Source organism: Onychomys torridus, chromosome 6 (genome assembly GCF_903995425.1).
Source record: "Onychomys torridus chromosome 6, mOncTor1.1, whole genome shotgun sequence".
Classification (NCBI taxonomy): domain Eukaryota; kingdom Metazoa; phylum Chordata; class Mammalia; order Rodentia; family Cricetidae; genus Onychomys; species Onychomys torridus.
The window spans coordinates 69,977,329-69,993,094 of NC_050448.1; the positions used below are offsets into that span (position 1 = coordinate 69,977,329).

At 58.5% G+C, this 15,766-nt stretch overlaps 1 protein-coding gene across 3 annotated transcripts; it reads left to right on the forward strand.

The window, feature by feature from the left end:
- The first annotated feature begins 523 nt into the window (after nt 1-523).
- Sema6c (semaphorin 6C) lies at nt 524-14,384 on the forward strand. 3 transcript variants are annotated; one of them, XM_036190355.1, is made up of 21 exons: nt 524-825; nt 2,702-2,751; nt 3,487-3,578; nt 4,388-4,565; nt 7,245-7,359; nt 7,656-7,719; nt 7,876-7,932; nt 8,250-8,351; nt 8,532-8,622; nt 8,808-8,927; nt 9,079-9,167; nt 9,432-9,649; nt 9,891-10,022; nt 10,291-10,443; nt 10,613-10,786; nt 11,040-11,186; nt 11,492-11,569; nt 11,650-11,705; nt 11,864-11,908; nt 12,104-12,199; nt 12,594-14,384. In XM_036190355.1, exons 4-21 carry the CDS (start codon nt 4,442-4,444, stop codon nt 13,619-13,621), a joined length of 2,889 nt encoding a protein of 962 aa, XP_036046248.1. In that variant the 5' UTR covers nt 524-825; nt 2,702-2,751; nt 3,487-3,578; nt 4,388-4,441; the 3' UTR covers nt 13,622-14,384. The 3 variants fall into 3 exon arrangements, with proteins under 3 accessions (XP_036046248.1, XP_036046246.1, XP_036046247.1); XM_036190353.1 differs by lacking the exon at nt 12,104-12,199 and having other exon boundaries at nt 545-825; XM_036190354.1 differs by lacking the exons at nt 3,487-3,578; nt 12,104-12,199 and having other exon boundaries at nt 545-825.
- The last annotated feature ends 1,382 nt before the right edge of the window (nt 14,385-15,766 follow it).

Genomic DNA, 15,766 nt, shown 5'->3' on the forward strand with positions numbered 1-15,766 from the left:
GTTTCTCAGGCCTCCACCCCCAAACTACATGCAGGCTTTCATACTGGGGTCAGGATGAACGTGAACTGGAGGAAGCATTTGGGGACGCAAAAGAGACACACAGGCCGGAGCTCCGCGAGGAGAAACGAGGAGTGACCAAGGCGGGAGCCTCCCTAGAGAGCAGGGTCGCCCGAGTCGCTGATGGAAGTCAGGGAGGATCTGGCAGGCTCTGACAGCGCAGCCCAGCTGAGGCCCCCTGGTTTCCTGTCTCTCTCCTCAGGTTGTCCTCCTTCCTGTGTGACGCTCTGTCCAGGGGTTCTTCCCCATCAGCCTGTCTCCGCCGGTGTGTGTCTGGTGTCCGCGTCTCGGCGACTGTCCGTGGGTCTTTCCATCTCGTGCCTGACTCTGGTCTCCAGCTCACCCTCTCTGGGTGGACCGTGCGCTCGGCGCCCCACCTCCCTGCAGTGCTATTGGTGGAGAGGTGGCGGGAAGGCGGTGTCTAGGCCGCCGCCGAGCACTCTATTGGTCGCAGGGGCCGAGAGGCGGGCCGCAGGCGGGTCCGGCCGGGAGGCGGGCGGGGCGGCTGGGGCCGAGCCCAGAGCTCCGGGCGGTCGCATTGTTTTCCTCCGCGGATCTGCGGCGGGAGTAGGGCTCCCACTCGGACCCAGGACTCTCGCAACCCCACAGCGCCCTGGAGCCTGAATCCAAGCACCATCCAGACGGGACGCTCGTCGCATCCCGCCCGAGCCCCAAACACGGATTGCGAACTCTGAGCGGCGCGGAGCTGGGGACCGCCCGCTGCTCCCTGGATCTCGCTGACCCGGATCTCGGAGCAAGTACCCTGGGGTAGGGATGTAGCTGCAGGGAGGGGCCGGAGCGTCGCAAGAGGGGGTCAAGCTTCTGAGTGTCACGGGGACTCGAGTGGGTCCAGCACGCCTGGTGCCCGGCAGAGAAAGGGTCGCGGACTTAGGGTGCGTGGAGGAGGAGGGGGCCGTGGCCGAGCCTGGATGCATTGCTGGGCGCAGGGTGTAGGCTTCTTTTCCGACTGGTCGCAGTCCCGTCCCGCTAGATTGGGGGTCACAAGAGGGGGCATTTTTCCTTTCTTTCTTTTTTCTTTTTTTCTGAGGCGCGCATGATGCAGAGGGCGGAAAGCCCAGCATCTTGCCTCTCCCACGGGAAACTGAGGCTCCGAGACCTATGGAGAAGTAGAACCTCTTGACACCCTTGCAGGGATAGGAAAGGGGACAAGTCGTTCTGGACTTTGGTGTCAGGGTTGCTTCTTCATGCTTGTGCAGGCTGGAGTCTGAGCACTCCCAGGGGGAAGGGTGGGCTTGGGCAGAGGGTCCAGGAGTGAGGCCACGGAGAAGCATCAGTCCCCGCGCCCACCTCCACGCTTCACCTCACTCCTCCCGGGCTTTGTTAGACTGGGTCTCCCACGGAGGAGAGCGGGCCTGGCGACAGCATCCTAGCTCACCTCCCCGCTCCGCGCGGGCCTACGGCGGTTCCCAGCCTCTGGCCCTGTTTCCCTGGTCTGGGAGACCCGCCTCCGTCCCCCAACCCCGAATCCCGTCCCCGCTCGATCTGCGCCTGCAGGCCCCTCCAGCCCCTCCTCCCGCTAACGTGGCTCTGGGACCCGGTCCCGGTCCAGACGTTGCTACCCGCCCCTCCTCGGAGCCCCGATCCAGTGAGGGGGAGACACGTCGAGCCCCTGGCCCCAGGCCCACCGCACGCTAAGCGCTCGCGAAGCTCCAGACACCTGGTTTTATCCACGTTGGGGGGTGGGTCGGAGGGAGGGTAGGTACAAAGCCTGGGACTGAGAGGAAGGAGCTCAGCACACTCCTGAGCCTCCTGTGGAAGGTGGGCTGGGGCGGGCGACCATGCCGATGGCTGCATGCTATTGTCCCCGGCCGGCCTCCCAATCCCTTCTCCAGCTCTCTAGACACCGGCTATGACCTCGGCCACTCCCCAGAGGTGGCTGTCTGGCTAAGAGGAAAGAAGGGGGATGTTTCATCTTCCTATCAAGGGGAGGACCTGAAAGGAGAAAGAGCGGCCAGGTCTCTCCTTGGGATTTCTCCAGGTCACGGCATGCCTGTCCCCAGGCCAGGGATTGGATGGGAGCCACCCAGATGTTGCTCCCCGAAACAGCTATGGGAAGCCCTCTTAAAGATGGATCATACTTGAGTCTAGTGGGCCAAGGAAAAGGCCAACCAAGTGTTTTTAGAGGCTGGACTAACCCAGCTTAAAGTGAGCGTGTATGGGGGTCCTTAGTGTGAGAGGTTAGGCTGCAGGGAGGCATGGTTTGCTCTCTGAGGAAGGAAGGGATGGAGGTACTTGTTATCAGAGCATTTTGCCTGGAAATGAAGAGCATGCAAATTAGATGCAAATTAGCCTCTATTGTCCCTCGCTAGGGCGCTTTTGCAGGAAGGCTGTTGGATTCTGAAGGTTTTAACATGGGAGCGGTCATCAGGCCCCACAACTCCCAGAGAACCCTTTTCCCAAGACTGGCCCTGCAGTTCTAGGAGTTTCTGGCTAAAGGCCAGCCGCTAACCCTCCTATCTTCCGGTGCAAATTTGTGACCAAACAAAATGCGTCCCCCAACGGCATCTCCCCCACACTGGCTTCAACAGCTTTCCCCCAAATTTGCACATTTACTTTTAAAGGATGTGGTAAGGGAGATGTGATTTTTTTTTCCTTTTTCTTTTTTCGTCCCTTCTTTTCTTAGATCAAAGGGCTCCTATCCCCCTTCGTCCCCCACAGGACCCACCACCCCAGGTAAGGAAAAGGCAAAAGCAGACCCCACCAGGGGTCTCCAGGGGGTCTGGATGTTCTCCACGCTTGCCAGAGACCAAAGTTGTTTCCAGGGTGAAGATAGCAGTTGCCCAGGGCAACTTGAGGTGGGGCAGGTAGGAGTACAGATGACAAGCCGTGTCACTTTCTCTCCTGGGAGTTCCAGCCACCGGAAACATGGGTTGGGGGGAGGGAGGAAGACTTGACCTTTCAGTGGAGGGGTCCTCAGCTAGCTAACTGCTCTGCCTCTGGGGAAGGGGGGGGGGTCATCATTAGGTGTTTCTACCCCGTCCCTTCCTCCAGCTCTCTTGGGGCCCCACCTGACGTCAGCCTCCCCACCAGTGACGCTAGATTGGGCTTGGGTGGACACTTGGGTCCTGGCTTCAAGTGGTATTGTTGGCTAGGCGGAAGGGGGTTTGCCCAGCTTCTCCTTTAGAAGACTTGGAATGGACCACTGAGGCTTGTGAGCGGCCACAAAAGAAAAGACTCCTAGCCCCCTGAAGCCGACCAGTGGAGCCTCTTCAGCCCCTCACTTCACTTTCATGGGGAGGCAGGAAGCTTGTATGAACCGCCTGCCTACCGTGGGTCCAGGCAGGGTCGGCTGTGGGGAGGCTGATGGGTGGGAAGGGGACCCGTGTCTACGCCTTTCGCCATCTCCATCCTTTCTTGGACTTTGGGCTACAACGGCCTGTCATTGAATTATTTATATTTCAATTTCAGAGGCAGCCTGATGAGGGAAGAAGGGGAGAGCGGGCACGTTCAGCCATTTCTCCTCCTCCTCCGTCCTTTCTATCCTTCGCTCTGCATAGGGGGTGGGTCCGCTCTTCTCCCCTCACTGAGAACATGCATCGGTTCCTAGGAGCCAGGGAGGCAACGGGGGAGGGGGGAGCTCCAGGCTGGGAGGGGGGCACCACAGTGGTCGAGGAGACAGCTGCAGCCAGAGCTAAATTTAGCCTCTGATCTGGCTTTGATGCAGATTCATTTTTGGCTAAGACAGCCCCTCCACGAACACCCCATTCCCTTCCTCACTCCCTTCCTCCTCAGCAATGGGAATGGCCCCTGAAGTATGAGCTTAGGCCGGGTCAGTGACCCCTCGGGCTGTTTGTGCCTCTCCTCCTGTTCTTTCTCAGCCCTAGACAGGCCCAGGGCTGCTACACAGCTGCCTCTGCCTGGGCTCAGTGCCTACATTACTCCCAGGGTGCTGTGGGGGGCCGTGAGGGGAGGGGAGAGCCGACTTGGTGCCCTCTCCCTCCTCCTAGTGCCAAGGAGTCACTATTTATAATTTTAAGGCTTCAGTGTCTAATTATAGTTGAGAAGGGGTTAGCACGAGGAGGGGCCGGGAGGTGTCACCTACTGAATGTCCCACAGCCAGGCTGGGGGGGGGGCAGCGGATCTGTTCTGTCCTTACCTGGGGTCACACCGCAGGCTTCTCACTAACCAGTTCGGGCCAGTTGGCGAGGGAAGGACCGTGAGTGACAGTGACAGCTGGCTGGGAGTGAGGCGGGGATGGTTCTTGCCCCTCCCCACAGGGTCTTCTGGGGATAGACCTGGGGAGGAGTCTGCCTGCAACAAGGGTAGAGAGAACTCAGTCCCTCCCCCACTTTTCTGTCTCCCCTTTCAGGGCCAGCATATGGGTGAGGGGGTACCCCCTGGGGCTTGAGCTGCCCCGCACAGGATGCCCCGTGCCCCCCACTCCATTCCCTTGCTGCTGCTGCTGCTGCTGCTGCTGCTGCCACTGCTCCCTGCCCAGGCTGCCTTTCCCCAGGACCCCATCCCTCTGTTGACCTCTGACCTGCAGGGTGAGTACTCCAGCCACTTGACCCTCTGCAGGGGGCGGGGTGGGGAGGGAGCAAGTAGAGAATGAGACCCCTGTGTGGGAGGCAAGGTGGAGGAACAAATGTTCCCAGCCTCAAAGAGAGTGGCCCAGGGAAGGGGACCAAACAGGTGGGGTGAGCTGGAACCACAGGTTTCTCATCCCTGGGTTTTGTTTCCTCACTCGGAGGTGGTGTTGCTAAGTGGCTAAAAAAACGTGACCCCAGCTGAGCGAGGTGCACGCTTACAGTTGAGGGAGGAAGATGGCCACTGGTTTGAGGACAGCCTGAGCTGGGTAGCGAGTTCCAGGCCATCGGTGATCACACGGCCAGACACTGTCTCAGTCAGACAAAGGAGCCTATAAGGAATGTAAAGTCTTAGCCGGCCAGACCTTCGCAGGTTTGGATCCCCACTCAGCTGCTCACTAGCCACGTGACCTTGGTGAATGTTCTCTAACCTCTGCCTCAGTTTCCACCTTTGTAAAAGGAAGCTAACATAATGTGCTACCTCATGGAGTTATTTAGAGATTGAGTGAGGTAATAGATTTCACACAAATGAGGCACAGCCCTGAGAACACTGTCTGGCCCAAATTAAGCACTTTATACTTGTGTGTTATTCTTAGCGACAGTGAAGTCCTGTGCCAGTTCAGTGGTTCCCAACCTCTTACTATCCTCTCTCCCCACCAGTGAGCCTGGGTCTCACCAGGATAGAAACTGTAATCACAGTCTTTCTGAGAAGAGTCTTCACTTGTTTGGGCCTGTGTTATACATGCTGGATTTAGAGTAATTTTAGTGGGGCAGTTGGGATTGATTGTTGTGGGACAGGTAAGAATAATAGCAAACTTGAGTCGGGTGGTGGCGCACACCTTTGATCCCAGTACTCGGGAGGCAGAGGCAGGTGGATCTCTGTAAGTTCAAGGCCAGCCTGGTCTACCGAGTGAGTTTCAAGACAGCTAGGGCTGCACAGAGAAACCCTATCTCAAAAAACAAAACCAGCCACCTCTGCATCAGATGCTGTTCTCAGCACTCGGTTAGCGTTAAGTCAGCTTTGAGCCTGGGTTCCCCCTAAACACCAATACCTGTGGCTTCCATGACCAGCCCAGGTGGACATGGAGTTGGTCAAAAGAGGGAGAAACCTGGAAGGGTGGAATGGTGAAGTACTGAGGAAGGAAAAAAAAAAAAAAACCAAACGCTTTGTGTGTGTGTGTGCGCGCGTGCGCGCGTGCTGCTGCTCTTGTGTGACAAGACTTCTCCTGGGGAGACAACGCTTGTCTACTCACCCCAGTTCCACCTAAGTTCTCTGTGTAGCTTTGCGCCTTTCCTGGATCTCACTCTGTAGCCCAGGCTGGCCTCGAACGCACAGAGATCCACCTGTCTCTGCCTCCCGAGTGCCGGGACTAAAGGCATGTGCCACCGCAGCCTGGCGTCAATGAGTTCTTTCTGGGTTGCTTACAGGAATATAGGTGAGGGGTTACTCACAGGAGCAGAAATGACTCAAAGGCAGCTGCATCACCAAAGCCCACCCCAGCATGGGTGACAGCTCACAAAGCTGGGAACCTGGAGCACACTGTACAGCCTGCGGGCAGCTCAGCAGGTTGGAGTGTCCTTTCCGGGTCCTCAGATGGCCCCTTCCTGGCAGCCTGGCTGGTTTCTGCTTCCTGCAGGCAGCTGGTCTGGTCTCAGAGGTTTTCCCTTCTTCCTTCTCCAGTCTTCTTTGCAGCTCAGCTTCATTTCCTCTGAGGGGGACTCTCAGCTTTTTATTGTTTACCCTGACAGGGAGAGGCCTTAGTCAATCTGGTCAGTTTCAGGGAGTCCTTGAAGCTATTTTTTTAGTTATTTACCTCCCTGCATAAGGAGCTTCCTTCCGGGCAGGATGGAATGTTTTAATCTCATGGAGGCCATAGGAGGTGGGTCTCCTGAAGTTGGAGCTAAAGGTGGTTGTGAACTAATTGATGTGGGTGCTGGGAATTGAACTCTGGACCTCTGGAAGAGCAGTGCATGCTCTTAACTACTAAGCCATCACCAGCCCCTGAAAGGGACTTTTTGATACACAGGTGATCCAAAGAAGGGACTTGGCTCAACTCTGGAGTCAGACAGACTTGATATAAACCCTGCTGCCTGCCTGGTAGTCATGTGAATCCCTCCATGTACTAAGCCTTGAATTGAGGCCAACGTGACTATAAGGTTAATATATTAAGCAAGGGTAGATCATTCAAATAACTCACACAGTGTCTGGTGAAAATGAAATGCTCAGTTGGAGTTGTTTTTGTATGTGCTTGTTTAACATTTACTTATTTGGGGTGAGTGCATATGCTATGGCGTATGAGTGGAAATTGAAGGATGACTTGGGGAGTTGGTTCTCTGCTTCCACTATTTGACTCGGGTAGTCAGGCTCGGCTACAAGTGTCTTTACCCTCGGAGGTCTTGGGTTGTTTCTGAGACAGCCTCTGGCCTGTACACTGCCTGGTTCTTGCTTGTAATCATGGAACTCTCAGCAGTTTCCTGCCTCCACCTCCCCATTGCTGCTGTACACCACCATGCCTAGCTTCTGGTACTGTTTGCATAAGAGATGTTGGCCTCTCTTGTCTCCTATTCTGTTCATGGCTGGGTTTTCTCTGGTAGGAACGGGACTGGAAAGTGTGTATTATCTCAGCTGCCATCCTCCAGGTACTTCTCCGTTATCCTGGTTCCGGGGCCTGGAGGAGGATGCTGTAGCTGCAGAACTTGGGCTGGACTTTCAGCGATTCCTGACCTTGAACCGGACCTTGCTTGTGGCTGCCCGGTAAAATGGCCAAGGCACAGTTGTGGGGCAGACATGCATGCTCCTGGGCAGACATGGGACCTGCATGGCCACTGCAGCATCTTGCAGGGGACACATGCAGATGCACAAGACATGGGACATGGACATGCTTGGACCCAGAGAACAAATGCCAAGGCGTGGAGTAAGGGGGAGGCTAGGGAGCAGGAACTTTGTGTGGCTTGGCCCTGAGCAGGTGAACATGGGTAAGCAGGGGACTAAGGAGCTCAGGCAGGCAGGGTGCCTGGGCTCGGCTCTGACCCCTCCTTACCTACCCTCAGGGATCACGTTTTCTCCTTCGATCTTCAAGCCCAAGAAGAAGGGGAGGGGCTGGTGCCCAACAAGGTGAGGGGGGGCCGGATACGAGGGAGGAGGTGCAGGCAGGGAGACAAAGCCGGGAAAGGTGTAATGGGGTCCCATGGGTTGAGAAATGCACTTAGAAAGGAGTCCTGTGAGCAGGGGTCCTGGTTGTCCCTTGACCTCCGCTTTTTCTCTCTTCAGTTTCTGACATGGAGGAGCCAAGATACGGAGAACTGTGCTGTCCGGGGAAAGCTGACCGTAAGGAGCGGAGCATAGGGGGGAGGCGAGGACTGCCTCCAGGGAGTGAGCCACCTCGGTCATTCCTAACCCCCTCCCAGCCCAGCCCAGAGCACAGAGGGAGGAAAGAGAGGTCACACTTAGTTTCCTTCACACAGCCCAGGAAAAAGACAAGCAGGTTCAGAGATACCAGAGAACTTGGGAAACACTAGAGGGCCAGTAAACAGCCTGAGATGTTAGCTGCTTTGCTGTGGTGGTTCAAGACCCCTGCTGCCTTACTTCCTGTGACCCGCCTCCAGCTCCAGGCTCTCACTAACCGAGACTTTTGGGTTCTCCAGGACGAATGCTACAACTACATCCGTGTTCTCGTTCCCTCGGACTCGCAGACACTCCTTGCCTGTGGAACAAACTCATTCAGCCCCATGTGCCGCAGTTATGGGGTACAAAGGAGGAGGGCTGGGAGGAGACTCCTGTCTGGTGGGAAGAGACAGGCATCTGGGGATGGGAATGGGCGTGCTTGGAATGCCAGAGGGCAGAAGGGGCTGGGAAGGAGGGGAGTGGGCTGTGGGGCCACACTCCTAAGACCCCCAGGTTCCAGGAGCTGCCTCCTCTGCCCCCAGATAACTTCGCTGCAACAGGAGGGTGAGGAGCTGAGTGGGCAAGCTCGATGCCCCTTTGATGCCACCCAGTCAAATGTGGCCATCTTTGCAGGTGTGCACCTGGGCATGTGAAAAGCAGGCATATGGCTGGAAAGAGCTCCTCTCCCAACTTGGTCTTTCCCCATGTCCTTGAGTGGAGGGTAGTAGGGGCATGGAGGAAAGGCCCAAGGAGCTGTGTGGGTACCCTGGTAAGAGACAGGCCCTGAGCTTCCCGATCCTCACCCTTCACCCCTCCAGAGGGCAGTTTGTACTCAGCCACAGCAGCAGATTTCCAGGCCAGTGATGCTGTAGTTTACAGAAGTCTCGGACCGCAGCCCCCACTCCGATCTGCCAAGTATGACTCCAAGTGGTTGCGAGGTCAGTCATCCTGGGGGTCAGACTGTGCCTGGGGGGTACACCAGGACTGTGGGGGGCAGTATCGGTGTGTTTATGAATGGGTGGAAAGAGAGTGTAGGGCGTGAGTCTCTGAGCAGGTATGGATGCCCTTCCCTGTCACTCCCTACCTTAGAGCCACACTTTGTCTATGCTTTGGAGCATGGAGACCACGTCTACTTCTTCTTCCGAGAGGTCTCTGTGGAGGATGCCCGGCTCGGGAGGGTAAGGAATTGGGCACGAGGGGTTCTTCTGGGTCCTGAGAACAGTTCTTGGCTCTAATCTCCAGAACAGATCCCTTGGACCCTGACCCCTCCCCACATCCTTGTGCATAGCCTTCAGCTCTCAGCTACCATAGCTGGCCATGAACTGACCTACCGTACCATCCCCTTTCTTTGCTGTGACGCTTGTATTTGCCTCTGGGAGCTCTTAACTCACACCACGCATTACAACCAGCTGCCATGTGGCTCTCCCCATATCTTCTCTCAGGTGCAGTTTTCCCGGGTAGCCCGGGTGTGCAAACGTGACAGAGGTGGCTCACCTCGGGCCTTGGATCGCCACTGGACATCCTTCCTTAAGCTGAGGCTCAACTGCTCTGTCCCCGGGGACTCTACCTTCTACTTTGACGTCTTACAGGCCTTAACCGGGCCTGTGAACCTGCATGGCCGCTCTGCCCTCTTTGGGGTCTTCACTACTCAGGCTAATAGGTTAGTACTAGGCCGTGCGATCTAGTTTCCTCCCCTACCAACATTCAGACTCCCCTCTCAGTGCCTACTGAGGAAGCTCCAAGCAAGGGCAGTTTGCTGTCCTGGCCACCTTTTCCCCAGTGGCTGCCCTACCCACTAGTCTGCCTCTTAACAGGGTGACACAGGGCAGCTACCACAGCTTCCCTGGCGGGCCATGCAGTCCCTGCTGACGCCTACCTTGAGTCTTTTCTGGTTCCCTCAGCATTCCTGGGTCTGCAGTCTGCGCTTTCTACCTGGATGACATTGAGCGTGGGTTTGAGGGCAAGTTCAAGGAGCAGAGGAGTCTGGATGGGGCCTGGGCTCCTGTGTCTGAGGACAGAGTCCCCTCCCCCAGGTACCTGGGAGGGGGGTGGCTTTCACGGGGCGGGGGCGGGCGGACACAGTGGTTGTTCTTAATAGTGGGTTGTGAGGAGGGCTAAGGTCACCGTGCCCAGGGACAAGGCTAGCACTGGGTTGGACTGAGGCGCTGCAGCAGGGAAGGGAAGCAGTGTGTGTCTGCAGGGGAGTAAAGGTTACCAACCATGCTTGAGAGCAGGGGGGCACATAGCTTAATTAACGCCCATTCTCTACCCTAAGGCTGCCCCTTCCCATGTGCCCACCAGGCCAGGGTCCTGTGCAGGTGTGGGTGGAGCTGCCTTGTTCTCCTCCTCTCAAGATCTACCTGATGATGTCCTGCTCTTCATCAAGGCACACCCACTGCTGGATCCCGCTGTACCACCTGCCACCCATCAGCCTCTCCTCACCCTCACTAGCAGGTAATCACCGCCTCCTGCCCTCCACCACGCCCGTCGTCCTCCTCTGGTGGGCTCCTCGAGATAAATCACATCGGGGTGGGGGTGGGGGCACTTGTGAAGGAATAGAGTGGGAACCAGGGCATCTGGGCTGTCTAGACGTGTTGTCCTCACCTGAAGCCTGTCGCCCCAGAGCCCTACTGACCCAGGTGGCTGTGGATGGCAAGGCCGGGCCCCACAGAAACACTACAGTCCTGTTCCTTGGCTCCAATGATGGGACGGTGCTCAAGGTGCTACCTCCAGGGGGACAGTCTCTGGGACCTGAGCCTATCATATTGGAAGAGATCGATGTCTACAGCCCTGCCCGGTGAGTTCTTTGTGGGAGTTCTTTGTGGGGGCAGGCCCCTGCAGGGCAGAGGTGGAGTGGAAGGTGGGGGATGGGGAATAGGTTGGGGACTCCAGTGTTGGTCTGGAAAAGGGTTTGGTGAGAAAACTCCACTGTGTTGGGCAGGATGGTCCCATAGGTCATGCTTGGGTGTTTCGTGTGCCGTCTCCATTTGGCATTTCTCCACCACAGACTGTTCTGGGGAAACAGTCTCCCTTTCTCCACCTCATGTTAGGTGCAGTGGGAAGCACTCAGCCCGAGCTGCGCGGCGGATCATCGGGCTGGAGCTGGACACTGAGGGTCACAGGCTCTTTGTGGCCTTTCCCGGATGTATCGTCTACCTCCCGCTCAGCCGCTGTGCCCGGCATGGGGCATGTCGGAGGTGAGGAGCCATGGTCAGATGCTGCCTGGCTATGCTTCCTGGGCTAGTAGGAGCCCAGAAAAAAACTCCAGGTCTTGAGGGTAGCCAGGAAAGGTGGAGGAGAGGGTGGGATACCTTGGGTAGTCTGAAAGTGGGCAGTAAAGGGTCTAGAGCAGATTGGGATGGATGGATGGATGGATGGATGGATGGATGGATGGAAATCTGGGGCTGGGAGTTTCTTGTGAGCCAGGGGGAGTAGAAAAGGGAACGGAATGGAATATAGTAAGGGAAGAGGTACCAGCCTCACACAACTCAGTTTCCCTTAGGAGCTGTCTGGCTTCTCGGGACCCATACTGTGGCTGGCATCGATTGAAAGGCTGTGTGACTATCAGGGGACCTGGTGGGTAAGTGAGGAGCCCCTGGGACTCCTGAGGAGTGTTTGGCAAAGTGTAGAGCCACAGGGAGCACCCCCCTTTCCTTCTAGGACTGACATGGATGTGACTGGGAACCAGGAATCCATGGAGCAGGGTGACTGCCAAGGTAAACACGGGACAGCCACAGCTGAAGTTCCATATGGCCCTGATGGCTACCAACAGCATCCCAGGCTTGGGCATCTGTCCTCCTCAGCATCTGTACCAGTCACCTCCATCAGGTTTTCAGGAGCTTCCCCTTCCCTTCATTCTCGCCCTGTCTCATAGATGGAGCTACTGGGAGCCAGTCCGGCCCTGGAGATTCTGCTTATGGTGAGTCTTCTGGCCTCAGCTTCTCTTTCCCTTGCTTAGCCCACACAACCAAATCTGTCTGGGCAGGCCAGCACCCCGAACAACCAGAGGAGACACTGGAATTCTGGACTCTTGGGTTCCAAAGGGGAGGGGATTGGTGGTGTCAGGGGTGGAGAGCAAAAGTCTCACTGGCTCTGACCTGGTCTCTGTTACCAGTGCTTCTGGGTCCTGGCCCTTCCCTTGAGATCCCCAGTTCCCCCAGTGATGCTCACCCAGGGCCCCAGTCTTCCACCCTTGGAGCTCACACGCAGGGTAAGGGGGTTGCCTGGGAGGGACAGTGCAGTGTACAACTGCTGAGTCTCTGAGAGTTCTAAGCCGGGTGCTGAGTGGTGTTTGATACCTACTAACACCTGTTTGGCACCTCCCTTCACCACAGCTGGACACCCCAGCAAGTCAGTGTCCTGCACAGGGCAGTCTGGCAAATGTTCTTGGCATGGCTCCAGGGGCTAAAACCGGGCAGGGGGTATCCCAGACCCGTGCTCTAGCCTGTGTGTGTAGGGATCCTGGAAAAACGTCTCCTGAGACTGTGTGGAGTGTGACGCTGAGCAGCAGCATGACAACTTGCGGGGGGTCCCACCTGTGCCCGTTCCGGGCGCCGCCTCCCCTCCAGCTGAGCCGCCCTCCCTCCTTCCTTCCCGGCCGGCAGGCGTGCGCAGGGACCTTCCCCCATCTTCAGCCTCGCGCTCCATCCCCATCCCACTCCTCCTGGCCTGTGTGGCGGCGGCCTTCGCCCTGGGCGCCTCGGTCTCCGGCTTCTTGGTGTCCTGTGCTTGTCGTCGCGCGCACCGCCGTCGGAGCAAGGACATCGAGACCCCGGGGCTGCCGCGCCCGCTCTCCCTCCGCAGCCTGGCCCGGCTGCACGGTGGCGGTCCTGAGCCCCCGCCTCCGCCCAAGGATGGAGACGCGGCGCCGACGCCACAGCTCTACACCACCTTCCTGCCTCCGCCCGAGGGCGGACCCCCGGGCCCGGAGCTGGCCTGCCTGCCCACCCCGGAGTCCACGCCCGAGCTGCCGGTGAAGCACCTCCGTGCCTCCGGGGGTCCCTGGGAGTGGAACCAGAACGGGAACAACGCCTCGGAGGGCCCGGGCCGTCCCCGGGGCTGCAGCGCGGCGGGCGGGCCCGCGCCGCGCGTGCTGGTGAGGCCGCCCCCGCCGGGCTGCCCCGGGCAGGCGGTGGAGGTGACCACGCTGGAGGAACTGCTGCGCTACCTGCACGGCCCGCAGCCGCCCCGGAAGGGCACCGACGCCCTCTCCGCGGCCCCGTTCACCGCGCGGCCGCCCGCCCCGGAGCCCGGCGCGGCCCTGTTCGCGGACTCCAGCCCGCTGCCGCGGGACTGCGTGCCGCCGCTGAGGCTCGACGTGCCCCCCGAGGGCAAGCGCGCGGCTCCCGGCGGGCGGCCCGCCCTCTCGGCCCCGGCTCCGCGCCTGGGCGTCGGCCGCAGGCTGCCCTTCCCCACGCACCGCGCGCCCCCGGCCCTGCTCACGCGAGTGCCCTCGGGAGGCCCGGCCCGGTACTCCGGCGGGCCCGGGAGGCACCTCCTCTACCTGGGCCGGCCCGACGGCTACCGCGGCCGCTCCCTCAAGAGGGTGGACGTGAAGTCCCCGCTGTCCCCCAAGCCGCCCCCCGCCGCCTCGCCGCCGCCCGCGCCGCACGGCGGCCATTTTAACTTCTGACGGAAGCTGCTCTGCTCGCGCCCGTCCAGGCGCTGGAGGCCCAGGCCTGCGGAGGCCCAGGCCTGCCCGGACTCCGAGAGTCTCCCGGGGGCCCCCCTCTCGCCTCGGTTTATTTATTGACTGTCTTTCCCCGGGTCCTGGAGAGGCCGGTGGCTCGCCGCTCGGAGCGCCAGCGCGTCAGGGGACCTGGCCGACTCCCACTCCCCGCTCCCTTCCAGCCATGCTGCCTTAACTCGCCGCTCCGGGCTCCCGCGGACTGGGCCCCGGGCGGGCCGGCCCGGGCTGGAGCCGCGCGCTACCGTGTACAGAGTCCTCGGGCCTCGTGGGGCCGGGGCGTGCCGCCGCCTACTGTGTAGGAGCCCCCGCTTCCCAATACAGCCATGACCCCCAGCCGCTGCCTGACTCGTCTCGCCGTGCGGGAGGGAGAGGCGCGCGGGGCCGCCCGGCCGGCCCTCTGGGTGCCCGTTCCCCCGAAAGTCTGCCTCCACTTCACCTCGGCCCCCGGGTCTCTCCGGAGCAATCGGCCTGGCAGCCAGCTGTCCCACCGGGGTTAATCAGGAAAGGTTTCCTGAAGGAGGCAAGCGAAGACACGGTGTGTGGGGGATGAGCCGGGGCCCGGGAGAGCCGCGGTGCCCATCGGGGGTGCCGGGGAAGGCCCGCAGCAGGTTTCTGGAGAGAGGGCAGGCACCTTTTCATGGCCTACACTATGGGGCTGGGGGAGGGAACTTTTGGAGAAATAAAACGGAGCTGCTGCGTGATCGGATTTTCACACCAGCACGTCTTGTCCTAAAGGGCACCTGGCTTTAGGTGTTTGGGTCTCTTGCGCAGTAGTAGCGGGGCTGCAAAACAAAACCACAGCTTGAGCCGGCAGAAGGTGAGCCCTGTTAGGGAAAGGGTTAGGCCCAGCAGTTGGCTCCCGAGGGGGCAGCTGCAGGCTAGCCCGGGGCTGGAGCGACTAGCGTGTGTTCTCCGTGCTCTATTACGCGGGCTGCAGATACCTGCACAATATCCTGGGTACCCACGGGAGGGGTGGCCCCGAGCGCTGCCCCACCCACCACATCTAAGGCCTCCCGCGGGTGCAGGCTGCGCTGGAGGATTTGCAAATCCGGAATTTGGCAGGCGCGTGGCGGCAGTGTCCGCCCTGCTCCAGCTCCGGGCCCCTTCCCGTTGGCGCCTCCTAGAGGTCCGACCAAGCCCTGCACCTGAATTAGCCGCCAGTTTGCTTCCTACTGAGACTTTGGCCAAGAGTTCTGGGTGTATTGTTTACCTCTTCACCTTTACCCTTGAGATCGTAACTCTGCCTTAAGCATCCTTTCCCATCTGAAATAATAAGAGTCGAGAGGCTCAAGTACTATAGCGTGCAAATGGTTTGTGAAAGAAAGCATGAAATGGTGGTTCCTCCCGTCTCACTAGTTACGGCTGTGTATATCAAATTTTGTGGTCTGTTTTTACTAGACACCCGTTCTCTTTGTATTATAAATTCCACTTAGAGATTCTCCCCCCCCCCCCCAAGGTTTTTAACCCTCAATGTCTGTTAACACAGCTCAGTTAAGCTTAAGCTAATTGGTCCAGGGTCCTCCAGAATTGAACATCTCTTAGCTTGGCGCTTTTTTGTCGGGTTCACTTTATCCCTCCTTGGGGACCTTACTTAAGCTAAGATGCACCGGGGCTGTTGCTAGTATCTTAAACAGTGCTGGGGCACAAGGAAGGAGGATATCTTTCTCAGTCACCTGGTTGCGTTAATCTCTTCAAAACGTGATAGCTAGTATAGAGTATATCTGTAAATGGGGCATGAAGATCATGAATTCTGGGCTATAGCTAGTCTCTCTCAAAAAATGAGGGAGAGCAAGATGATTCAGTGGGTAAAGTGCTTTCCTGGCAAGTCTGACCGCCAGAAGCCCGTGGTGTAAAGAACCAACCTTCTCAGACCTCCACATGTGTGCCATCTGCACCCCCCAATCTCTCTCTCACATAAATCCTGAGAAGATGAGAGGCTGGGGATGTGGCTCTGTTCGCATGGCGAACATGATCTGACAGAGAACCCTGAGTTCTAATCCAAGCACTGCGTACAACAGAGTGGTGGTGCACGCCTGTAATCCCCACGCTCAGGAAGCTGAGGCAGGGTTACTGTGAAGTGGACAGCAG

Excerpts from the sequence above, each read along its gene's own strand:
- Sema6c (XM_036190355.1), top strand. The coding sequence starts at position 4,442 with ATGCCCCGTGCCCCCCACTCCATTCCCTTGCTGCTGCTGCTGCTGCTG. Across the intron at positions 8,928-9,078 it reads TGACTCCAAGTGGTTGCGAG|AGCCACACTTTGTCTATGCT; the intron begins GTCAGTCATCCT and ends TCCCTACCTTAG. Across the intron at positions 12,200-12,593 it reads CCTTGGAGCTCACACGCAGG|GCGTGCGCAGGGACCTTCCC; the intron begins GTAAGGGGGTTG and ends CCCGGCCGGCAG.